This window comes from Mustela lutreola, chromosome 10 (assembly GCF_030435805.1).
Source record: "Mustela lutreola isolate mMusLut2 chromosome 10, mMusLut2.pri, whole genome shotgun sequence".
Classification (NCBI taxonomy): domain Eukaryota; kingdom Metazoa; phylum Chordata; class Mammalia; order Carnivora; family Mustelidae; genus Mustela; species Mustela lutreola.
In genome coordinates this window covers 65,268,516-65,294,903 of record NC_081299.1, presented here as the reverse complement: position 1 = coordinate 65,294,903, position 26,388 = coordinate 65,268,516, and the positions used below count along the sequence as shown (strand labels likewise).

The window sequence follows — 26,388 nt, the reverse complement described above, 5'->3', positions numbered from 1 at the left end:
AAGGGTCATTATATGATCGATCTATTACATCTTTGGCAGAGAACTGTGCCCTATTTAGAAGAACCATTATTTTGAAAACTCTATTTGCAGATGACATTCATTTTGCAGCTCTGCTAGAGAGGCAACGATAACTAAAAGATGCCAGGAAGGCTTTCTCTAGACCTGATGAAGGTCTAGCAATAATGTGGACCTAAAGAAAGTGTGCTTTACTTGGAAAAAAATCTCTATTCGTTAAAGATATGGGGGAATACAGCAAAATAGTCATTTGGAAAAATTAAGTTATCTTTAATTACCTGTTAACATTACAATATTGGATACAGAGGCCCTAAGTAGAGGTTAACTGATTAGTGCTTTTATAATTGAATTCTTAAGAAGTTTCACATCATGTAATTATATATTTTTGAAACATCACAGAAACCCAAAATATACCTATTTGGAATCACCAGAATGTGTATACTTAATCAGGAGCAAGTTATGTTCAAGGCCCCATTGAGCCCAACGATCGGTCCCCACCTACATACTCTGCCGCAGACAACACACAGTGTGCTCTTAGTGGCCCCTGAAAAATGCAATTTTGCATGGAGGGAAATCAAAAATAAAATAGTCTTGCTCTACTGGGGGAAAAAAAAAACAAAATAACAAATAAAAATAACAACAAAATAAAACAACAGAGGCCTTCTGGAAATGTTTTACTGGTATCAATGAAATAGCATGTTTAATGAAAAAAGAAAATAGTCTTGTCTCCTTGTAGCAGAAGGGTAGAAGAGTAACCCACACTGTAGACGGTGACAACTAAAATGAGACCTTGTTCTTTTTGTGCGCCGAGAGTTACCGAACGGCAGGAAGTTCACAAACAGATATATTTTCAGGGAAGGGAACAAAATAATACAAAGAAACTGACCTTGTTATCAGCTTAGCAAGAGAGGTGAGAGAGAAAGACATTTCAAGGAAAAACCTATTAGGATTAAAGAACCTGTGCCCAGCTGAAGCCCTGAATGATGATAACTACCATTTAACCCTAACAGGCAAGCAGAGTTACCACTGTACATGGACATTGGTACCTTACATGTTGAGATTCTAGAAAAATCATGGTGAGCACAGTTCACTTTGTGAATATGAGATACCATAAATCACACAGAATCCGTGTCAATCTTCCTGCATGCCCAAAAATGAAGGAGGAAAAAGACATTCATCAACAATAAACAATGACTCTTCATTTCAAATTTAACATCTAGTTAGGAAATTTTTTTTTGTTAAACTAAAGTGCTTCTATGGGTCTCAACTTTCTCATCTTCAGAAATATCCACTCTGGGTGTCCTCCTAAGAGAGGTGGTATTAAGAATCGGTAGATATCTTAAAAGTAGAAATTAAAATTAAAAATAATTTTTAAAAAAATAATTAATAGATATTTGGAGTGCTCTCAAAGAAATCCATGAAATGAATAACAACAAATTACAGCCCGAGTTAGGTCCCATTTTCAAATGATGGGCAAGCGCATTAAGACAATCCATGTTCTAACTCCTTTAGTTACACATTAATGACTAAAACAGGGCTTCTGTACAGGACTCAGATTAATGAGACAAAGAGTATCCGCTTCAAAGCATTAAACTTCTGTGAAAGAGGAGTGGATGTTAGCAAAAGTAAAGTTGCACAGGAAAACAACAGTTACCGAAGCATTAACTCACCATGAAAAGGGAACTACTTCTGATCTCCTGGACTACAGCCCTCATGGGTCATTATTTCTGATTACCATGGCAGCACACAACATTTTCCATCTAACACTTTAGGAGAATGCTTGGTCACACCATGCTCTGCCTTATTAAATGATCTATGCTGAAACCATTCATTTCCATTCTCTGACAGCCATAAAATGTCACGTAAGAGTGATAAGACAGTCATTTGCCCTCAATTTTCTCAATAATTTAAGGTTTTAGAGAAAGTATGTTAGAACTCTAAAATAATAGACTAATATATTTTCTCAATTCCTCCGTCCTCCTTTGTTTCCACTGGGGGAAATCGATTTCTGATAGCATCTCCGCTAAAGTTTAGGGGGCTTAAAACGTTGCTCTTTCACCCAAAAAAAAAAAAAAAAAAAAAAAAAAAAAATGTTCTCAAACACAGTTATTTTCTGAGTAAATATCTTTCAAAAGAAAAGTTCTACAAAGACTATAAAAACCTTCCCTGGAGTGCTTATGAAGCATAACATAAAAGTGGGTATGAGTGGAAAAAAAATGCTTTAAGAACTGCTTTTTAAAAAATCAAATTTAAGTGCGTTCCACCCTATCTGCCTTTTCCCCCTTCTTCCATGCAAGCAAACACATACACAGTATAATAGATTTTAACAAGTTTTTAAAAAGGAGCAATTACAAAGAACCAAAAAAATAAAGAAGTAAATCAGTCCTTGCTTTAAGAAGAAAGAAGGCCACAGATATCAAGAGATTGTAGGAATCTTTCTCCCCTTAATCAGTGGATTTAAAAAAAAAAAAACAAACAAACAAAAAACACTTTCTAGACCCAGAGAGGGCATAATTCACACTTCACTTCCTGAACACACCTAGATCAGGCTGGTATAACAAAAATGAAGATGCTCGGAGGCAAATCATACTCTAATCCCAATTTCCCTGCATTAAGATTTTTAAAAGAGCTACAGAGCTATTGCAATCAGCTATTTGCATGTGGGTAGAAAAGAAAACACAGACGTTTATGGGGAGCAAAATCCTCTCTAGAAATACTTTCTAAAACTTACTTTAAAAAGACTCTTGAATGAATATTAAAATTGATCATATTTTAGGTGATTTATTTTAAGCATACCACATCTGGAACCACATTAAAAGGTACCCAGAAACCAAAAGTGTATTTCAAAGAATGTATTCCATATACATCAGACCAAACCAGAGTCTGTAACAGTGCCTAAAAATCAGATCCTGTGGATATTTTTTAAAAGAATGTTCATTTCTCCAGAGACGGATCATCCATGTCATCGTCATTCTCGTTTCGCATCACCAATGACTCCCCAAACATCAAAGACAAATTCATCTGGGAACGCAAAGTCTCCAAGAGTTTCGTCAAGTGCCACAGCAAATTCATCTGGATTACCTTTGTCCTTTCCAGCTTCAAACATTGTGGTAGCTATCAAAAACAATTTTTAAAAATTAATGATACATGAGATGATATCAGAGAACCGACAAAAATGGCACCAGAAAAATTACTTTCTCAGTGTAACATGCATAGATCTATTTCTAGCACAAGTTATAACAGTAACATACTAACAGTAACATACTAATATACTAACATCTGTCGGGGGAGCATTTAAACAGTTTGTCCACTGCACCCAGATTGGTCACCCCTGGCCTCTCCTCCACCTTGAAGCCCACCAGTCAAGAACTACTGGTATTCCTCCAGAAAGGAAACCCTGTGGATAACCCTGCCAGGAAAGTCAGGGTACATCATCCCTCTTCCACCTGCCCACAGTCACTAGCTCTCTCTGCCCCCTCTACCAGTACCCCACTGCCAACTATAATGGAACCCAGTACTCCCTGTCCCTCCAAAGAACAAAGACGAAGGGTAACAGTTCGTAATGGGAAAATCAAGCTAGGGTGAAGAAGAAGGTATTGGTCTACTAATGGAATCAAGGTAACTTTTCCTGAGCCCCTTTCTAGTTTGAGATAGAAAGTGAATGTGGCACCTGTGTTCTGTTTTTCTAGTAAATGCCTAGGCCCGGTTCTTACATCTGGGGAACCAGCATCTTCAAGAGTGCACATTCTCACGGGACCTGCCCCAACTGGCTGGGAGCCCATGAGGCTGAGCTGTTTTTTCTCAGCCCCTTATAAGCAACTGGAAAGAGACAGTGTGGATGTGATTTAGAACTTGGATGAAGAAACTCTAGGTTAAAAAAAAAAAAGAACCACCACCAAATCTCAGCATCTCCGTTCCTCCCAGGTTAAGGCTAAACAATTCAACACTTGTAGGATTTCTCTCAATGAACCAAGAGGTCTGGTCTTTAAGCTAAAATCCACTAGGGCTCTTAAGAGCATTTAAAACATGGGGGCTTAAGTGGGTACGAGAAGAATAAATGAAACAAGATGGGATTGGGAGGGAGACAAACCATAAGTGACTCTTAATCTCACAAAACAAACTGAGGGTTGCTGGGGGGGAGGGGGTTTGGGAGAAGGGGGTGGGGTTATGGACATTGGGGAGGGTATGTGCTTTGGTGAGTGCTGTGAAGTGTGTAAACCTGGTGATTTACAGACCTGTACCCCTGGGGATAAAAATATATGTTTATAAAAAATAAAAAATTTAAAAAAAAAAAACTGTGCCTTGGGGCGCCTGGGTGGCTCAGTGGGTTAAGCCTCTGCCTTCGGCTCAGGTCATGATCTCAGGGTCCTGGGATCGAGCCCCGCATCGGGCTCTCTGCTCAGCGGGGAGCCTGCTTCCTCCCTCTCTCTCTGCCTGCCTCTCTGCCTACTTGTGATCTCTGTCAAATAAATTAAATAAATCTTTTAAAAAATAATAAAAAATAAAAATAAAAACTGTGCCTTGTCTCAAACAGCTCTGTATAACACAGGCCAAAGGGAAAGGAGGAGATGTGGCTCAAAGAAATGGCTAACAAATGGACAGAAGGAAGGAAGGAAGGTAGGATCATGAAGAACAGGATATTTACATAGTTTCAAAGTATCTCTCCACCAAATACTTATTACGGAGAATAACTTTATAATGGAGACAATTAGCAAACACCACTTTAAGCCATCAACATGAACAATATCAGAAATAGAACAAACCAAATCCTATGCCTCCTGGTAAAATGTAAATGAAAAGAATAGAAGATCACATTAGATATTTTTGCAAGAGGTATGACATAAACATAATTCCAAAAAAAAAAAATCAGGCAAGCCAGAATTGAGGAACATTCTATCAAATAACAACTTGTACCCTCCAAAAGCATCAAGATTATTAAAATTGAGAGTGGGAAACTGTTCCAAATTGATATAAATAAAACTAACCTATATTTTGAACATGCACTTCTGCTATAAGGGATGTTAATGCATTTAGTGAAACATAACACGTGATTAATAGGGGATAGTAATATATCAATGCTAATTTCATGATTCTTGCTAATACTGTGCTTAGCTAGGAGAATATATTTGTTCATGAGAAATATGTACTAAAGTATTTGGGGGTAATAAATATTGTTCATTTATTCCCATGTTCAAGGAGAAAAAAAGTCTTTGTGCTATACTTATAACCTTTTTCAATGTTTAAGATTGCCTTAAAAATACTTTTATTTTTTTTTAAAGACTTTATTTATTTATTTGACAGAGAGAGAGATCACAAGTAGGCAGAGAGGCAGGCAGAGAGAGAGGGGGAAGCAGGCTCCCCGCCGAACAGAGCCTGATGCAGGGCTCGACCTCACCACGCTGAGATCATGACCTGAGCAGAAGGCAGAGGCTTAACCCACTGAGCCCACCCAGGTGCCCTGCCTTAAAAATACTTTTAAAAAGCAGTTATGAGTGAGGAGGAATTGATTCTTTCTCACCATTCTCTCTCTCTCTCTCTCTTACTCTGTCTCTGGCCCCAGCCCTGACCCAAAAGCTTTTGCATTTATTTTCAGTCTAGAAACAAATACTTCAAAGAGGAAGAAGACTTCAGTTCAGCTCCAGCCAAAACGTTTGGCCAGGTTTACTGCAACTTTTAGATATGTTTTCTATGGCATGTCGTTGCTAGCCAGGATATAGTGAAGCAAACATTCAGATACATACAGACTCAATTCATAAACTTAGCTTCTGAAAAACAATTTGACAAGTACAGTTAAAATCCTCAAAAATGTTCACATCCTAGGGGCACCTGGGTGGCTCAATTGGTTCAGCATCTGACTCTTGATTTTGGCTCAGGTCATGATCTCAGGGTCATGGCATCAAGTCCCTGAGACAGGCTCCATGCTCAGAGGGGGGTCTGCTTGAGATGCTTTCTCTCTCTCTCCCTCTGTCCCTCTGTCTCTCTCTCCCTCTGTACTTGTTCTCTAAAATAATAAATAAATAGGGGCACCTAGGTGGCTCAGTCAGCTAAGCATCTGCCTTCAGCTTAGGTCATGATCTCAGGGTCCTGAGATCAAGCCCCGCATCAGGCTCCCTGCTCAGTGGGAAGTCTGTTTCTCCCTCTCCCTCTGCCCCTGCTTGTGTGCTCTCAAATAAATATCTTAAAATTTAAAAAAAAAAAAAATAGGAAGAGGAAGAGGAATAGGAAGAAGAAGAAGAAGAAGAAGAAGAAGAAGAAGAAACTCCCGACTGATCCTGAATAGCCTACTCAGTCTTTCATGCCCATCGAAACAAGTTCAGTGTCTTATGCACTGAACGTGCTGGAAGATGCACAGGAGGCTGCTTTGTAATTATCCTTAAATAATTTTTGCTCTGACACAGTTAACGTATATTGGAGACAGCAAAACCCAGAGGTCTGGTCCTGTAGCCAGGCTGTGAAAGAGTAACCAAAACTTAAAGGTAAGTATTGCAAAAGCAGGGCTCAAGTTCAGAATTTTGCTAAGTCTACCATTTTAAATATTTCCCATAGTCTCCACAGATAGCGCTTATTGAGACAGTTACCTAAAGATTATACTAACATGTGGGTGATATACAGTCTAGCAGAGGAAGAAATAAGATGCACACAGAAGGTAAGAAAATCTACAGACCATTCAGAAGCAAAAACTGACAGTGCAGATGAACGATGCTCTTCAATGCTGGGAGGACACAAGGACCACAATCATATGTTCACTGATGGGCAATGAGTCAGCCAATCTCTCGCTCACACACATACACATACCTACTCGACTATAAGAAATAACTTGGTACATGGCTGTTTGGTACCTCGGGAAGCTCAGCAGCATTGTCTAGTGCACTGAGGCCAGGAATGATATATTCTGGACCTTGCCTACTCTGACTTGAAATCTCTGGCTTGGGTTCCTTAGTTCCTCAGTTACAAAATGAGAAAAATGATGGTCTAAGGGGCCCATACCACAACCTCCAACCACAATCCAAACTCTGTAATCTCACTATGCGCTCATGCTGGCACAGCAGAAAAGTAAAACTTCCACACTAAACACAGTCCCAGAGTTGGTCAGACCTCCAGGGATACAGTCCTACCTCTATTACCACTACCATTAGTACTAGTAATAATTATTAGTGATCAATGCTAAAAATAATAATAGCTGCACCTATTATTTATGATGCAACAGGAACTTTATACATATTATTTAATTTAGTGTGTTGGAAACCCTCTAAGGTTTTTATTACACCTCTTTTAAAAATATGTGGAAATTAAGGTTTGAATTTAATAATGTGCCCAAAAGCTAAAGTTTCAAACTTATGAAGTTAGGATTCATACTCCCAGTGAATTCACTATTTTTGTGCCTCTACACAGTCCATTAATAAACATTTACCAAATATTTACTCTAGGAGTACTGTAGTAGGAGCTGAGATTAAAAGCAGTACAGTATCTGCCCTCAAGGAACTAAAATATCAGTAGTTCCTTGGGACACTGTGTTACATATGTATTTCTAACACCTTAATGAAGTGTTAGAACAAGTAACTAACAAAATTATCAATTAGGTCAGGTAAAAGTAACCAAAATTTCAATTAGGCAGCTTCATTAAGGTTTTAGAAATATATATGTAACAAAGTGTCCCATAAATCTTTTAAAATACAGTAATTTGCTATATGAATTTTCAAAGAAATTAAGAATGGAGCATGCATTAAAACATGCACAAATTTTTCCTAATGAATAAAGTATAGGGGCGCCTGGGTGGCTCAGTGGATTAAAGCCTCTGCCTTTGGCTCAGGTCATGATCTCAGGGTCCTGGGATCGAGCCCTGCATCGGGCTCTCTGCTCAGCAGTGAGCCTGCTTCCCGTACCCCCCACCTGCCTCTCTGACTACTTGTGATCTCTGTCAAATAAATAAATAAAATCTTTTTTAAAAAAATAAAGTATAGACACATATTTTGAAAATTCTTAAAAGATAAGTAAACAGGTATAATTTTATCTTTTTTTTATTAAAACTGTATCTTTAAAAAAACTGTATCTTTAAGAGAAAAGCAAAATGAAGCTTTTAGCAAAAAGAAGCACTTTTTATTAAGTCATATCACATTAATATGATAGCTACTAAAATACTTTTCACCTATAATGGATCTGCAACACACTGCAATAATATTTAACACCTAAATGCAATGGGGGGGGGGGGGGGAGTCCCCTGAAAGGATAGAATTGTTGTATCACATACAGCAACTAAGTGCTGACCTCTACTGGCCATTTTGAAAATACCTTTGTATCATTTCCACAACTGAACTTCCACATCATTTATTAACAACAAATTTATTGTTGTGATATAGGGCAATCCATATTTCCCACTAAGTTTTTAAATACCTAAACTGAACTTTTAAACATAAGATACTACTGCAGATGAAAAATCTTGGCATAAAAAAATTCCAGAATTGAATCTCAGCTTTTAATTTGTTAGCTGACTTTGGACAAGTAACCAAACGTCTCTGAATCTGTTTTCAAATCTATAAAATGACACATAGCAGGACTGAATAAAGATCAGTCCTAAACACTGTTAACCATTAAATCTATAGTTGTACCTCCTACGGGAGGTCTTTATGAAAAGTCTGTGGGAAATAAATGTGAAATAAGTGTTCCATTTCAAGGAACTCAGACAGAAATCAAACATTAAAAACATGACCAATGTTGAATATGGTTTTTTGTTAGTGAAAACCTATTTCCAAAATCATTGGCTTTACCTAAGATGGATGACTTTCTACAGTATTCACTATTTTGAATTCACAGAAGAAAGGAAATCATCCTAAGAAGAAATATAATTATCTCTATTAAAATATCATTGTATTTCTTAAAGGAGCTAAAAAAGATTTTATAAGAAAAAATAACTTAGAATCTATCGTTCAAATTTCTTTTCCACAATTTATGACCTCTTAATTAATTAAAAATCCTAAAATTCTGACATGGCTAGGGTGAGCTCCAAACTCCTAAGCTGGTATCATCAGGACATAGTATAGTTCAATATATAATTAACACAATTGTCTTAAATATTCATAAGAAAACTTATAGGATACAACTTTTTCATTAAGTTACCTCAATCTCCTAAAATATGCTACAGGACTCAGAATCTTCCAGAATCCATTTTTCTCCCACCATGGATAACATTCCAAGGCAACACATGTTGGCATTGGATCAGTAGAAAAGGCAGTTCACAGCCTAGCTCTACAACCAAATAAAGCCCTGTCATCTGCAGGGTTACTTCCTAAACTCATTTCAATTATTTTCCATTTTCAAGTGGTAAATACATCCCAAAGCTTTGTGAAGATAGTGTTTTGGTTTTGGTCATTTTATTGCAGATTACCTTTCTCACTTTTTAATGTAAATTTATATTAACAACTCTGGAATAACATGATGTGGCTACAATTTGCCTTAAGACTTAACATTTCTGACAGTTAAGAACACAGAACAAAAACAAGCAAATATATTCATTTCTCTATTGAATCAGTACCACATTTGTGATTTCTATTTCATGCTAATCAGATCTGAATGAGAAAAATTCCTAATTTAACAATGGTTGACATTCTTCAAATAATTACTTTCCTTAAACTTTACCTCCCTAGATGACTGATCACATTGCTAATCATGTACAATGATAATGACTTTCCATGTCATTGGAGGAACTTGCTACAGATGATTAATTAACTTTACAGTGGGATTACAAGTTAATTTACAAGGAATTTGTGAGGAATGTTTAGTGCCCTGAATTTGTCAAAGTGAAATAAATGGATTCTTAAAGACCTGTTCCTTAATTCACCTAGAATTACTCCACTGTCCATTGTTCTTCCATGTATACTTATACATATTTTTTTTTTTAAGATTCTATTCATGTATTTAATTGACAGAGAGACAGCAAGAGAAGGAACACAAGCAGGGGAGGTGGGAGAGGGAGAAGCAGGTTTCCTGCTGAGCAGGGAGCCCGATGGGGACATATCCCATTGGATATGTCCTTCGGCTCATGACCTGAGCTGAAGGCAGACCCTTAACAATGGAGCCACCCAGCCACCCTGTTGTACACGTATATAAATTTAATAACAAAAGAACAAAATTAATTTATTTAACTATTTCAAATTTATACTTAATTAACTATAAGGCTTATACCCAAAATTAAGTTCTAAAGACTATTTTAAATTCCCCCCTTTGAAAAGTGTGGTTCTCCCAGCATGGAGGTTCCTCAAAAAATTTGAAAATAGAGCTATCCTATGACCCAGTAATTGCACTACTGGGTATTTACCCTAAAGATAGAAATGTAGTGATCCGAAGGGGCATGTGCACCCAAATGTTTATAGCAGCAAAGTCATACTATGTCATAGCCAAACTATGGAAAGAACCTAGATGTCCATCAACAGATGAATGGATAAAGAAGATGTGGCATATATACACAATGGAATACTATGCAGCCATCAAAAGAAATGAAATCTTGACATTGACATTGCTGCTATAAACATTCAGGTGAACATGCCCCTTCGGATCACTACGTTTGTATCTTTAGGGTAAATTCCCAGTAGTGCAATTGCTGGGTCATAGGGTAGTTCTATTTTCAACATTTTGAGGAACCTCCATGCTGTTTTCCAGAGTGGTTGCACCAGCTTGTATTCCCACAAACAGTGTAGGAGGGTTCCCCTTTCTCCGCATCCTCGCCAGAGATGCTGTCTTTCTACAGGATAATCTCAGCTTTAACTTCTTGTCTGTGTGGAGCAAGTACTTATTATATACAAATTTTATACTTTGAATCAAGGAATTAGAAAAAAGAGCATCAATATTTCTTCAATTACAGACAGCGTCTGTATATCCACCATAGAAATTTTATTTTCAAAGTTCAGAAAGGTAAGAAAAACATAAGAACAGACTCTATAAGAAAAAAGTAAGAATGAATGGAAGAAGTGGAATAATGAGTTTCAAATAGTCTACCTGAGCTAAAGTAAAATTCCTTACACCTGGTAGCAGGGAAACAGAACAGTCCAAGTGTTTGGCTTAAAAAAATGGATGAAGTACCTGGTACACACAAACATACTCCATGCACACATGGGTGCATGCAGACACGAAGCCCACCCCAGGGCACAGTTACTGTTTTACCACCCAGCATCCCTCTGCCCTTCTCAAGGGCACTTTCTTCTGGCTTCTACATGGGAGGGGCCAGGACTTTTCACCAGCTCAGCCCTAGGATTTCAGTCACTCTCAGCTCCAGAAGGAGAGCATCTGACCCAGACCTAAGCATCACCCCCACCACTACCACCTCAGTGAGCCTATCAGACCAGTCAGGGTCAATCCTAAGCATTTTGTTTGAATGACTTGGAAAAGGCCCTCCCCCTTTCCCATCAGGCTTGACACTAAGATGTAGAGGATGGAACCATTGCCATCATTTTGACTCCAAGAGGGAGGGTCTGAAGATGCCAAGGGATACTAGTGAGCCTAAAATGCAGCCTAAATGGAAAGAAGGGAAGCCACATCCTGTGATAGCATGAAAACTCTGGATCTAGCCATTTTGGAAGCCAGGATCTACCTCTGAAGTTTTCAGGTATAAGAACCAAAACATTTCCCCTCTTTTATCCTGTAAGTCAGATGGAATTCAGTTTGTTGTTACTATTTTGTTACCTGCAGTTGATAAATCAAGACCCTGATATCCTAAGGACCACATAAGAAATACCCATCAATTCAACTTCTCAACTGCCCTGATTAGTCACACACCAGCTGAGTCCTTTCTCTTCCTCTTTCTGATTCATTGCTCACAGGCTCTCAGTAATCCTATTAAGTGCACACAATATCATAACATATGATTTAATCAATGTAGATCTGATGTATCAAATACATTCCATATGCGTCATTTACAACATCTGTTCATACTGTAACTTTTAAATCCATAAAACAAGGCTTTGAAGGAAGGCTATTATCATAGTTTATAGTTTTAAGATTAAAAACTGAAGTTTAGAAAAGTAGATTTGACTCGCAGCTAGTAAAAGGGTAAGGGCCAGGTCTTTATTCATTATTCTTTTATGTTTTATATCCTTATTTTCATTACAATTTTCTCATCACTTTCCAGTATTTACCTTGAAAAGGATCACTGAGTGTAAATGCAAGCAAAACAAAGAAGCACTAAATTCAATTAAGAAATATAGAAACTTAAAAAAAATAGGATCTTCTTACCTAAATCGATATCTTGAATTCCCATGTACAATTCAAGAAGATCATCAATCTTTTCAATTGCTTTTGTCTTGGTTTCGGAGGGCTTTATCAAAGAAAAGAGAAATGAGATATTTTTACATGAAATCTCTTGAATGTCAAGGCTAAGGGTAAGGGAAAATCTGATGTGGAGTCAGTTCATGGTTGTATACATCAGCTCATTTGGATGGAAACAGATCTACAGTGTGCTCTGTAGCTCAATACAAATCAATACAGCAAATACTTATTTTTACTGTTAGTGTTAAGTGTTATGGATTCGAAGAAGAAAAGCCAGAACAGAGTCTCCAAGTCTACAAAGGGAGACAAATCTGTGAAAATAAATAACTATGTAATAATAAGGAAAAAATTTTCAAGGATATAAGAGCCATCTCAGGCAAAGTAAATTTAAATATCTTAAGAGTCACAGAAGACTTGAGAAAGGGGACTTAAAAACTCTTTTCAAAGATACACTGGTGGAAGATAAGCAGGAGAGGGTGCTGCAAATAGAAGTATACAACAGGCATGCCTGGCTGGCTCAGTTGGTGGAGCATGTGACTTTTGATAGCAGAATTGTGAGTTCAAGCCCCACAGTGGGTATAGAGATCACTTAAAAATAAAATCTTTAGGGGTGCCTGGGTGGCTCAGTCAGTTAAGTGTCTGCCTTCAGCTCAGGTCATGATCCCAGGATCCTGGGTTTGAGCCCCACATCTGGCTCCCTGCTCAGTGGGAAGGTTGCTTCTCCCACAACCCCTGCTTCTGTTCCCTCTCTCACTGTGTCTCTCCCTGTCAAATTAATAAATACAATCTTGAAATAAAATAAAACAAAATCTTTAAAAAAAAAAAAAAGTATTACAATTGATATGCAATGTCTATGTGAGGTCACAGAGTCTCATAAAGAGTACAGACACATGAAAAAATGTTCATCATCACTAGCCCTCAGGGAGACTCAAATTAAAACCACATTGAGATATCACCTTACACCGTTAGAATGGCCAAAATTAACAAAACAGGAAACAGCATGTGTTGGAGAGGATGTGGAGAAAGGGGAAACCCCTTACACTGTTGGTGGGAATGCAAGTTGGTGCAGCCTCTTTGAAGAACAGTGTGGAGATTCCTCAAGAAATTAAAAATAGAACTTCCCTATGACCCTGCAATTGCACTCCTGGGTATTTACCCCAAAGATACAGATGTCGTGAAAAGAAGGGCCATCTGTACCCCAATGTTTATAGCAGCAATGGCCACGGTCGCCAAACTATAGAAAGAACCAAGATGCCCTTCAACGGACGAATGGATAAGGAAGATGTGGTCCATATACACTATGGAGTATTATGTCACCATCAAAAAGGATAAATACCCAACTTTTGTAGCAACATGGATGGGACTAGAAGAGATTATGCTGAGTGAAATAAGTCAAGCAGAGAGAGTCAATTATCATATGGTGGAGCATAAGGAATAGCATGGAGGACAAGGGGTGTTAGAGAGGAGAAGGGAGTTGGGGTAAATTGGAAGGGGAGGTGAATCATGAGAAACTACAGACTCTGAAAAACAATCTGAGGGGTTTGAAGTGGCGGGGGGGTGGGAGGTTGGGGTACCAGGTGGTGGGTATTATAGGGCACGGATTGCATGGAGCACTGGGTGTGGTGAAAAAATAATGAATACTGTTTTTCTGAAAATAAATTAATTAATTTAAAAAAAAAAAAAGAGTATAGCCAGGGGGCACCTGGGTGGCTCAGTAGGTTAAAACCTCTGACTTCGGCTCAGGTCATAGTCTCAGGGTCCTGGGAGCAAGCCCCACATCAGGCTCTCTGCTCAGGAGGGAGCCTGCTTCCTCCTCTCTCTCTGCCTGCCTCTCTGACTACTTGTTATCTCTGTCTATCAAATAAATAAATAAAATATTTTAAAAAAAAAAAAAAGAGTATAGCCAGACAGGACTAGATCTTAAGGGGTCTTGTGTGCCAGGAAAAGAGCTTTGGCCTTCATCTTGTAGATGAAGGGTTTCCGAAGCTTTCAATGGCTTACCCCAAGGTGACTCGAACACTTCTGAATGCATACTCTTATTATTTTTTACTTAATTTTATTGTATTGTTGAAATCACTTTATGCCCAAGATGGATGTGCGCTGTCCAAAGTGTCATGTTATCTATCTTTTTTGTCCCTATAAATGCTCTGCTTAATCAGAAACACAGTATGATCCAGCTGGCCAGTCTACAAACACAAGCAAGCTCTGGGACTTCTCACCCCAGGTAAGACCCACTATGTGGCCCCAGCCAGTCAAATATTTTCTATTTTCCCCTCACTTGTTCTTTAATCTTTATCCTATCAAAACTTCTTGCCTTCTACCCCATTTTGCAATTCTCCAAGACTATTCACATCATGAATAAAGTTTGTTTGTATCACGTAAATTGTCTTCTTTAAGGATTCTTTTTAATTTTAATAACATTCTATTGTATTTGTTTATTTTTTAAAGTAAGCTTTATGCCCAATGTGGGGCTCGAACTCACAACCCCAAGATGAAGGGCGGCATGCTCTATGGACTGAGCCAGCCAGGCACGCCTTCTTAAATTGTTTTTTTTGTTTTTTTTTTTTTTTTAAGATTTTATTTATTTATTTGTCCGAGAGAGAGAGAGGGAGAGCAAGCACAGGCAGACAGAGTGGCAGGCAGAGTCAGAGGGAGAAGCAGGCTCCCCGCCGAGCAAGGAGCCCGATGTGGGACTCGATCCCAGGACACTGGGATCACGACCTGAGCCGAAGGCAGCCGCTTAACCAACTGAGCCACCCAGGCGTCCCTTAAATTGTTTTTTTAACAGTATGTATCTTTCATAAACTATACATATTACTATATATTGTAAACATTACAAAAAGACACAAAAAATAGAAATGTTATAAGGATGAGATGATGAAACAATCCTTTTGTTATTGTTAAGATTTTATTTATTTGAAAGAGAGAGAGACAGCAAGCAGAGGGGCTGAGGGGGAGGTAAAGGGACAAGCAGACTCTTCACTGAGCATGGAGCCCAATGAAGGGCTTGATCTCATGACCCTGAGATCATGACCAGAGCTGAAATCAAGAGTCAGATGCCCAACCAACTGAGCCACCCAGGCACCCCAACAAAAACTTTCAAGTAATTTTTGTGTATTAATGGTACCAAAATAATTGTGTTCTTTCTAAAACTATTACTAAAGGTTTCAGTGAAAAGCACAATTAGATGCATTTTATCATTCTTTGAAAATCTTAGTTTAATGCTGGCAAAGTCTGGTTCTACATTCAGTTTAATACTTGGTTATAAATGGCTTCCTAGCTAGGGGCGGCAGGGTGGCTCAGTGGTTTAAAGCCTCGCCTTCAGCTCAGGTCATGATCCAAGGATTTTGGGATCAAGCCCCACATCGGGCTCTCTGCTCAGCAGGGAGCCTGCTTCCTCCTCTCTCTCTCTCTGCCTGCCTCTCTGCCTGTTTGTGATCTCTGTCTGTCAAAAAAATAAATAAAATCTTAAAAAATAAATAAATAAATAAAAATAAATGGCTTCCTAGCTGAAAAAGAAATTACCCAAAGATGTGAAATAATCAACTATCAGTGCAAGTGCAGAATTCAAGATTAGCTTGTAAGAAATTCATAGTACTTTTAATACTGTTATAAATACATGTTGCTTTGTGTTCTCCAAACTTATTAGAAATATGCATTTTTTATTATAAATGTGAATTTTTATTTCCTTGTGGATTTTATTACAATTTTCTCATGTTCTTAATTAAGAACTAAGCCTTAAAAACAGTAACAGGTACAATATACCACTCTTGCCTTCTTTATGGTATATTTCGGATGTGCTGTATAAATCAAGTTGGTTATGCAAAGAAACTTGGATGTCCACCTTTGTATCCAACCAGCCATACTGTAAGTTCTCATAACAAACGTCAGTACTTTGCATACATAATCAAACATCAATATGTTATCATTTTACCTCCTAAATAGCTCTTGAGCTCATCACCTCTTCTCCACTCACATTCTGATTGCCTGGGTTCAGCTCTCATTTTTTGGTATTTGCAGAAGTTTTCTAATTTTTCTCCCTGCCTGCAATCTTCACCCCCCTCAAATCTACCCTGCTTAACAATCCATCTGCTAGAACCAAGGGATTTTTCTAAAATGCAAAACTGACCATGCTGCTCTCCTCATAATTCTTAAATGGCTCCCCCATTTCCAAGATCTTTCCCATTCTGACTCAGGTCTCTCACATCCCATCAGGTCCCTCCACACTCCAATCCCATGGACGCTCACAAGGTTCCCCAAGCCCATCATTGTTTCAGGCCTAGAACATTCTTCTCCCCATCTTTAATCAACTCAATCATTTCTTCAGGACGGAAATTTCCCCACCTCTCTCTCTTCCCCCATCCCTGACAGCAGCTGATCAGCCCTCCTCTGTGACATTAAACCTATTCCCTGGTTTTCAAAAGCTTCTTTCAACACCTCTTTCCCCTTAAAGGAGAAACAAGGTCTTTATTTATCTTTGTATCACCAGCACCTGGACTGTGTCTGTCTCAAGAAACACATACTGAATAATTTATGAGATATGCAGGTGGAATTCTTCCACAGTTTTCAGGATTTGTGCTGGGTTATAAGAGGGTGACTTGTTTCAAATCTATAAATTCTTTAGATGATAAGTCATTTGCAAAAAAATTAACATGAGTACCAAACTAGCGTTTTCCTTTTATTACAAGTTACTTCCATTTACCCTATTTAATGAAACAGGCCATGCAAATAGGAATGGTGTTTTAGATGTTTATCTTTAAATGAATCTTTCCTACCTCCCCAGAGAGATCTTCAGTTTCCCTTTCTCACCCCAGCACCTTATACATAGCAGGTGCTGTACAGATATCAATTATACTAACTATTCAATGACCCGCCTTCTGAAGGAACATGGAGTTTTCCCCATGGCCTCTGCCACCTCTTTAAGTGGTTTTAAGATCTTTCATTTGTTCCTCCCAGCCTGGAATGGGAAGCAGTGGGCATTCTCCTGGCTCCCCACTGCCAGCCCCCTCTCACTGTTCTTCCATTCTCTTCCAGAGTCCTTTCTTCTACGCAGGTTTATTCATTCACGCAGCAATATGCCTCAGAGTATGCAGGACACCAGGCAAGTAGAGACTCAGATTGGCCAGATGTCCCTGCCCTGAGTGTTTCACATACCTCTTCATATCTCATTTGCAAAACGCTTCTGGTCCTCCTAGGTCTCTTCCTTGCCTCCATGTCAATCCCTTCACTTAACTACCCAGTACCCAGGAACGCAACTGAGTCCTCCTCTGGATTCTCCCCTGCTGACAACATAATGGTTGACTCAAACATTCAAAACAACCTCAGCCTCATGGTTCCTTGAGTGTCTGTTCCAACAAACCACCCCCATGACTGACCCTGGACATCATCACCCAACAAGCTCTGGGATCCCGCTCTGTGAAAATGGTCTCACTGTTCACCAGTCTCACTCTTCTGCTTTTCAAAAACATGGGGAATCAAATTTTTTTTTTCAAAAACATTGTTTTGTTTAAAAACACAGGACAATAGGAACACAAAACTAGCTAGGTCTAGCATTGTACCCTCTGCCTACAGGAACTCCCTAGCCTCAGACACAGGCCTGACACCCCCTCTGCCTATAGGACAGCTTCATCACCACTGTCTTCACTGGCTAAGCAGACCGCCACTTGCCACCGTGAGTCCTCACCCTGTCTCCCTTAACCCCTACTGTTTTCTCCTTCTACCTTTCCTCCCTCCGTTTCTCTATTCCCCTTTTGGCATTTTTCACTCAAAAACTGAGTCAATCACAAAACTCTATTCTTCTCAAGTTTAAATGCATCATTTATTAATTCAACAAAGACGTGAATTCCTTTGATGTGTTGGGTACTGTTCTAGGTGCTGGGGTGACAGCAGTGAACAAGATGTGAGCAAAGGAACTAAACAGACAAGAAACAAAGATACAATATGTCCTATTGTGCTTAATGCTTTAAAGAAAATTAATGGTAAGCAAGATTGGGCAGGGGGAAGGGTGGCAGGAATTGCTAGTTATGCAAGATACTCAAAGGCCTTTTAGATAAGGTGATATGTGGACAGAAACCTCAAAAAGTCAGTAGAGCCATGTCCTGAAATGGGCAAGGCTTTCAGTTAGAGGGAACAGCAGTACAGAGACCCTGAGTTGTGATGCATCCAAAGTATTTAGGGACAGCAAGGAGACCCATGTGACTGAAGCAGCGTGAGCCAAGAGGAGAGTGGTAGGAAATTAGATCAGAGAAGAGATGCAGAGTCAGATCATGTTCGTCACTCTGAGAACTTTAGCTTTTATCTTGAGTGGCATGGGAAACCACTGGAGAGTGTAGACAAAAAAGTAACCACTTGTGTTTTTTTAATACTGGCTATTGTTCTGAGCACAGAGGGAAAGAGGGAAGGGTGAGCGCAGGAAGACTAAATACAAGTGACTGCAATATTCAGGACAAGATGTAGGTGCCTTGGGCCAAAGTGATGAGGGCAGAGATAGTGAGAAGTTGCTGGATTCTGGTCTATTGTGGAGGTAGGCCCACCAGGGTTTGTTAATGAAAGGGACATGGAACATGAAAGAGAAGAGTCAAAGATGACTACAGAATGTTTTACCTGAGGAGACTGGAGTTCATGAATATCTTTCACTATCAAAATCTTAACTATGACTGCTACTATAGGTGGCCCAGAGACTTTCTCTTGGCCCTCAGAGCATTTTGGTTAAGTTTTTGAGCCAGTCTAGATGTTTACAGATTCTAGCAAACATTTTCTGCTGATAATAAAAAATAGATAGCTGAAGTTGGCTATACATCCTAATTTCTTCTCTTGTATCTATTTTCTACATTTCCTTCTTAAATGCTTTCAGTAACTTTCACATTGTTTAGGTAGGCAATGAATTAAAGTCCATACTTTAATAGGGTATATGGTATTTTGTTTAACTTTGTGGCTTTACCTTTATTGACAGCTCTAATAAACATGAACATCCACACATTTCCAAGCAGAATGGGAATTAAATAAACCTAACCTACCATGTCTTCCATGGAGGCAGAACCCTTTGATCTCAGGCGAAGTGTCTCTCTTCCAGTACCAATTTTTTCTGCTGATGATTTTCCAGCTTTTGACCTTGGCTCTACTTCTATAAACATACAATGGAGGAAGAAAGGTGTGTATACTCAGTTTCAACAGATTGCTATAAAAACAAATGTAGTTTCTATCATAAAACTATATATACAATTAGCGATCTGATAGAAGGTATGCCTTCTTATATAATTTCCTAAACAAAGTAAATTCTCCTGCCATCATTCTTATATTCCACATACAGTCCAGCTACAAAAAGAAAAGGTAACGATTTGAAGTGTACAGTTAGGAAAGACTGGAAATTATAAGGAATAGAACGTTAGCTTTATTATAAGATTAAAGGGGTGTAAAGGAAGAGGAGAACAGTGGCAAATAATTCAGCCAGACTTCCTTAAGGTCAGGAGAAGGAAAAGTCATGTTTTGATAGAAGAGAGGGATGGAGGTGCCACTGTTTGAGTACCTACCTTCTGCATGACGTTCTATATACAAAATCCCATTTAATACTCCTATCAACCCAGGGGCGCCTGGGTGGCTCAGTGGGTTGAGCCGCTGCCTTCAGCTCAGGTCATGATCTCAGGGTCCTGGGATCGAGTCCCGCATCGGGCTCTCTGCTCAGCAGGGAACCTGCTTCCCTCTCTCTATCTCTGGCTGCCTCTCCATCTACTTGTGATTTCTCTCTGTCAAACTAATAAATTTAAAAAAAAAATCTTTAAAAAAAAAAATACTCCTATCAACCCAGGAGATAAGTTATAGCTCTCCTTTTACTGAAAAGGAAATTGAACTCCATAAGAAGCAGAGCAGGGATTCAAATCCAGGTCTTGTGACACCAAAGTCTGTATGCTTTTCCCAGTGACACTCCAACACTGTCCCTCTTGCAACCACAGGGGACATATTCAGAGGTGTCATACTGAGAGAAGCAGGATTCTATAGAGGCTAGGACCAAGTTAGGAAGGAATTCCCCTCAGAAGGCAGGCAAAAGAACAGGAAGCAAAATATACATGGAAAACCACTGCTTTCCTTAGGCCTGTTGTCTTTTATTTTTCCTATGCACCAAGAGTCACCTCCTTCCCCAAGACCAAGTAGTAACAAATGAGTGAAAGGCTAGGTAGGGCGGGGCCCAAGGATAACTCCAAGGTTCACGACCTTTCTAGGCCACTCCAAAAACACACTGCCCTGGGGAAACATAGGCCCTGCATAACTGGAGGGACATGTATGCAAAGAAACTGGATACTCAGAGTTCTCTACGAATCTCCTCATTTTTAAGTTTTGTCAAATAAGTCAAACTTTTAAAAACAACATATTGGCAAAAGTAAAAGATCTGGCTATTGGCTACCAATTTATAACTTTGCAAATATTCCCTGAGTACTAGGACTCTATGTGGCAGCAGTTTGGGACAAGGGACAGAAATGGGGAGCAGGGAGAGGCCATACCAAGAACTGCAGATAATAGAGCTCCAACGAGGAACTACAGGACGCGCTGGTACATGCAAGTAAATAGTGAGACAGACGTCTCAAGACAGACATCAAGTGAACCACAGAAATGTGTTCTAACTGACCTAGAACCCAGAATAATACCAGCCTTCAGCAAGCACTGTTTTACTACTGGGAATCTACTCCAAAGCGATTAAGGATTTTACATATTAATTTTAACCTGCATTTGGGGAAACAATCACCAAAACATAAAACAAGTCTTCTTCTGAGAATGAATATTAAAATTATAAAAATTTCTATACAATTCATTATAAATGTACAAAAAATTAAAATTTTTACTATAAAAAATCAACAAAAACGCAACAAAGAGACCCGTTTTCCCAAGCAAAAACCTTTGAGTGATGGCTAATGATGCTAATGCTAATTATGGTGCTCAGACAGTCTCCAGAGACTAAAGCTTTATTGGCAAGTGCACAGCATTTGCCCTGCCAGTCATACTATGCCCTGAGGGAAGAACGAGTTAATGGAAGCAAGATGTTCTGCACAGAGTTTCCGGAAGAGTGCCCAGAGGAAAAGATGAGGTCAGTCTGTCATCAGCACTGCCCACAACGTATTCCCAGCTCTGAGTCCCACATAGACCTAAAGTGCTCAAGACAGTCTCAGCTTGAGGTTAAGCGTCTGCGTTCTGCTCAGGTCATGGTCCCACGGTCCTGGGATCAAGTCCTGCATTGGGCTCCCTGCTCAGCGGGGAGCCTGCTTCTCCCTCCTGCTGCTATTGCCTGTGCGTGCACTCACACTCTCTTTCTTTCAATTAAATAAAATCTTAAGAAAAGAAAGGCAGCTTCAGCTTAACGATACTAACCTTCAAGATAAACAACCTTACACCCCCCACTCCCTCTACGACACACACACACCACCCCGGTGACTTCACCAAGCAACCTACTCAGTATAATCCGTCTTCCCATACAAATTTCCTATAGGGTAGAAAATAAACTGTTCAGCTAACACCTGTGTTTTGGTCTCCCACGACATACACATTTCTAATTGTAAAGTATTACACTAGCATTCTGACTTAACAAGTTTCTTAGAAGTTTAGTGAGCATGATATAACCCTGGAAAATTGAACAACTCTGGAAATAGTAAAAAAAAATAAAAGGTTTTTGAGATTTACAAAACTAAGCACCCAGCCTCTGGAATGTGGGAACTCTATCAAGGGACTGTCATCAATGCTGGAGAAGTTAGCCAACCCCCCAGATGACGGCTCTATCTTGCCTTGCTCTTACTTGCAACACCAGTAGCTAGAAGGGAAAATGTAGAATGGAAGATTTTTTTTAATAAGCTTTATTTTTTTTAAGGCAATTGTAGGTTCACAGCAAAACTTAAAGACAGAATTCCCATATACCTTCTGCCCCCCCATATGTACAGCGTCTCCCATTATCCCCGTCCACCAGCACAGGGGTACATTTGTTACAATCAACAGGCCTACGCTCACATCATTACCTGAAGTCTGCGGTTTACGGTAGGCTTCACTCTTGGTGCTGTACATTCTGCGGGTTTGGGAAATGTCGTGACCTAGATCCACCATGACTACAGCATCCAGAATCATCTCATTATCCTAAAAATCCTATATGCTTCGCTGATTCACCCCAGCTTTTTTTTCAGTCATTATTTGTCAAACCATCCTTCTCCATTATAGTAGTTATCTCAAAATCAACCACTTGGTGGCACCAAAAGTTAAATTTTAAGTTCTGTCTTGGCCCAGGCTCCAGAAACCTGGCCGTCATAGCTGAGGAAACAGAAGCCATGTTTCTCTATGATCCTATGATTTACGGATGTAAATCAACCAGTTTATACATGAAAACAGGCTAGATGGTCCTGTTCACGCACAGGGGGAAAAATACAAGTTCTGGGGGCGCCTCAGTGGCTCAGTGGGTTAAGCCTCTGCCTTTGGCTCAGGTCATAATCTCAGGGTCCTGGGATAGAGCCCCAAATCAGGCTCTCTGTTCAGCAGGGAGCCTGCTTTCCCCTCTCTCTCTGCCTGCTGCTCTGCCTACTTGTGATCTCTCCCTCTCCGTCAAATAAATAAATAAAATTAAAAAAAAAAAAAAGTTCTGTACATCCGTGCTGAGTGTTTTGAAGGTTGTGAATGTTTCTCTCTCATCTGGCCTACTTTTGGGGTACTGGCCTCAGCATGTCTAACCAACCAGGCCAAGCCCTAAATCAGTCCCTTCACTTTCCATGAACAAGTTTACCTGGGGCCTCTCCTGGGGCCAAGCGAGGAGAGGGATGAAGCTCATAAGGCAGACACTAGAAACCAGCCCGCAGATGGCTGGAGTCACTAGATGCAGGGCTCCTCACTCGGCTGAAGCACACATCCTACCCACCTGCTGGTCACGGAGGGCACAAAACACAGCGTGTGGGGTGTGGCTGCTCACATAGCTGAAGTGGATGGCACCAAGAAGCAGTCACATTTGTTCTCCAGCCCCTTTTGTGGAGATTGTATCTGTTACTCTAATTACGCAATTTAATTTAAAAGTACATGCCCCGATGAAAAAAAAAAATGTGAACCAAAGAGTTATTATTGCTAGGAAAAGTAGGTTAACTGCTTTGGAAAGATTCCATGAGGCCAAGATCAAAAAAAAAAAAAAAAAATTAGGTGTGGGCAAGACAGCACTAGATTACGGAAAATATCTTTAAACATTCAGCATTTCATATATCTAGTTTTTAAAAAGTGAAACAGAACCCACAGGCTTGCATTAAGGTTATAATTATAAGACTTCACAGAACTCCAGTTTGTGTCCTCCACTCCAGAAGGGGGTTTTATGTTTAAAAAAAAAAAAAACCCTAAAAGAATATATAGGTTTTAAAATAAGATGTTTATACACATTTGTATCATTCTTTATTATATTCCATTTTAAGTGGCATTTTCAAGGTAAAGTGGAGAAAATGGGAAGCAGAAAAGACAGAAAGAGATCTGTCTCTAGTCCCACCCTGACCTCTAGAGAAATAAGAGGGCTGACAGAAACTAAAGCCCCGTTTTCAGAAGGAGCACATACAACATGGCCTAGATCCCCAACTGACCCAGGGTGACACAGTGGGGAATACTTCTGCACAGAATGAGGTCTGTTCTGGTCCCATGAGGGCCCTAGCTGGGTATGGATAGAATACGGATCATCACTTTCATAAGCAGGGACAGAGCCAGGATTTCAACAGGAGGTGGGCACAGGCAAACTCAGCTACATCCAACACTTGCTCAGGGAACAAGATGGACTTCAGAATCTGAAAATGTGAGTTTAAAACCCACTTCTGTTTATAAACTATGTGAACTTGAATAAGCCCTAATCCGGAAAATGAGAAAAACACCTAAATATGGTATGGTTTTAAACATTCGCATGACTAATGTATAAAATGTGCTCAGCCCAGTGGCCTGTTCGTATTATAGAATGCTTCTGCTGATACATTTCAGTCTGGAGAGGAGAAATCTGCTCTTCCCGATCTCCCTCCGCATTGGAAGTATTTGCACTGGTTTTCTAAGAATGTTCAGGAAAAGGTCACTTCAAATACAGAGGTCTCTTTTTTATTCTATTTAATCTTTTCCATAAAACTATCCTTCCCCCTACCTTCAGTTTACAGGAGGGTGTAAACAGCACATGCCCATGCCACAGCTCCACTCAGATTCTCCAAAGTGGCTGAGGTTAGACCCACCCCTCATAGGGGCACTCCATATGGAGCCCCTCCAGCGTCCACCCCATTGGTCATTTTCTCAGTATCTTTCAGTTATTTGAGGATCACTGTGGTTCAGGGGAAGCTAACTGCTCCCAGCTTCAGGGATGGAAAACCCAATGGATTCCCTTCCTCACAAGTCACTATTTCAGGGGTGGGCATGTGACCAAAGTCAGGTAAGCCAGAATGAACCTGAGGAGTTTTGCTAGAAATTATGAGACAAGCACACTCTCCTTTTTTATTCTACATGAATAAGGAAGCACACAGTCCCAACAGTTGCTGACCACCACCTTGGGATACAGTGTCAAACTAACCTTAAAATGATACATGAAAAAAAAAAAAATGATACATGAATTATAAAAGAGATACCTCAGGCAGCACTGCAGAAAAAAAAGAGCAGGAAACTGAGTTCCGATCACATTATACAGGCCCCACAGAGTTTTACTAATGTCAGCATCACTCATGGACAATTGATTTATAAGATTCTCTTTTCTGCACAAGCCAGCTTGGAAGGTTTTCCACGGTCTCCAGCTAAAAGCCATCTCACAATGCAGAATTCTGTCTAAGCAGTAAAGCAACTTCTAAACAGGCCCTCCAATGCTTAGACACACACAGATGGAACTGTCTGTAAACAGCCTAAGTGCTCCCTACCCTATTTCCAAACCCCAACTCACACATGCACAAACGCACACTTCTTGGCACAACTGGCTAAAATCTAGCTTGTGTCCCAGAATCTAAAATTTTAACCGTACGTCCCTCTTTCCCATGTATCCTTCCTCTCAACATTTCTCAGACTCCTTTAGAATAATTCAGTTGGTAGGGTGCTGGGCAGATAAAAAGAATGAAGTAACCTACTTCACAAGGCAACAGTTGTCCACTGGATCAAAAGGGCTGGCAACCCATGAACCAACCCCACAAAACACATGTACACACACACACACAAACACACACACACATACACACAGTTGCTCTTAACTGTTTCTTTGAGGAGACTGAACAGTGCATGACATTTTTGAGAAATGGAATAACTGTGACCCAAATCTTGTTCCTTAGTTAGGAGGTTATTTAAGAGAAACTCAGCCTTGTTTTTAACACTCTTTGAAATTACAGGCAAAAATTAATGTGTACCTCTGGGAAGGTTTGTAGCTTTAATCCAGAGGGGACTTTGTTAGAAAAGAAATTACAAACCTCCTATTGGAAAATAGGAGGGCAAAAAACTTAAGTGCTGTCTAAAAGACATTAACCCTTTTAAATTTATTTTATTCCACAGTATGATTTTATCATAAGAATTTTTTAAAAATCAAGAGTTATTATTTACTTTTATTACTGGTTTACTACATATTTTTCTACCAGCTTTCAAAAAAAAGGTATGAAAAGTAGTTATAAAAACATACTTGGGGCACCTGCATGGCTCAGTGGGTTAAGCCTCTGCCTTCAGCTCAGGTCATGATCTCAGGGTTCTGGGATCGAGCCCCGCATTGGGTTCTCTGCTCAGGGGGGAGCCTGCTTTCCCCCTCTCTCTCTGCTCTGCCTACTTGTGATCTCTCTCTCTCTCTCTCTCTCTCTCTGCCAAATAAATAAATAAAACTTTTTTTTTAGAAATATCAATTTAAAATAATACAATGGAATATTCTACCACATTTCTAACATAGAACCATTTATAATATTAAAGAAAACTGTTTAAAATGAGAATAATCAGGGCACCTGGGTGGCTTAGTGGGTTAAGCACCTGCCTTCATTTCAGATCATGATCCCAGGGCCCTGGGATAGAGCCCCACTTCCAGTTCTCTCTCCCTGCTCAGGGGGAGCCTGCTTCTCCCTCTCCCTCAGCCCCTTGTCCCTGTCCCTGAGTGAGTGCGTGTGCATACGCACGCGCACACACACACACACACACTCTCTC

At 39.7% G+C, this 26,388-nt stretch overlaps 1 protein-coding gene across 2 annotated transcripts in view; it reads right to left on the bottom strand.

The window, feature by feature from the left end:
• Nucleotides 1–2,780: 2,780 nt before the first annotated feature.
• Nucleotides 2,781–26,388, bottom strand: part of GIPC2 (GIPC PDZ domain containing family member 2) — an 82,617-nt gene continuing 59,009 nt past the window's right edge. For both annotated transcript variants that reach the window (XM_059135385.1, XM_059135384.1), the window contains exons 4-6: nucleotides 19,287–19,393; nucleotides 12,238–12,319; nucleotides 2,781–3,129 (exon numbers count right to left, since the gene is read on the bottom strand). In XM_059135385.1, coding sequence (XP_058991368.1) covers nucleotides 2,984–3,129; nucleotides 12,238–12,319; nucleotides 19,287–19,393 — 335 coding nt within the window. In that variant the 3' untranslated portion in view covers nucleotides 2,781–2,983. The remainder of the gene's footprint in view (nucleotides 3,130–12,237; nucleotides 12,320–19,286; nucleotides 19,394–26,388) is intronic.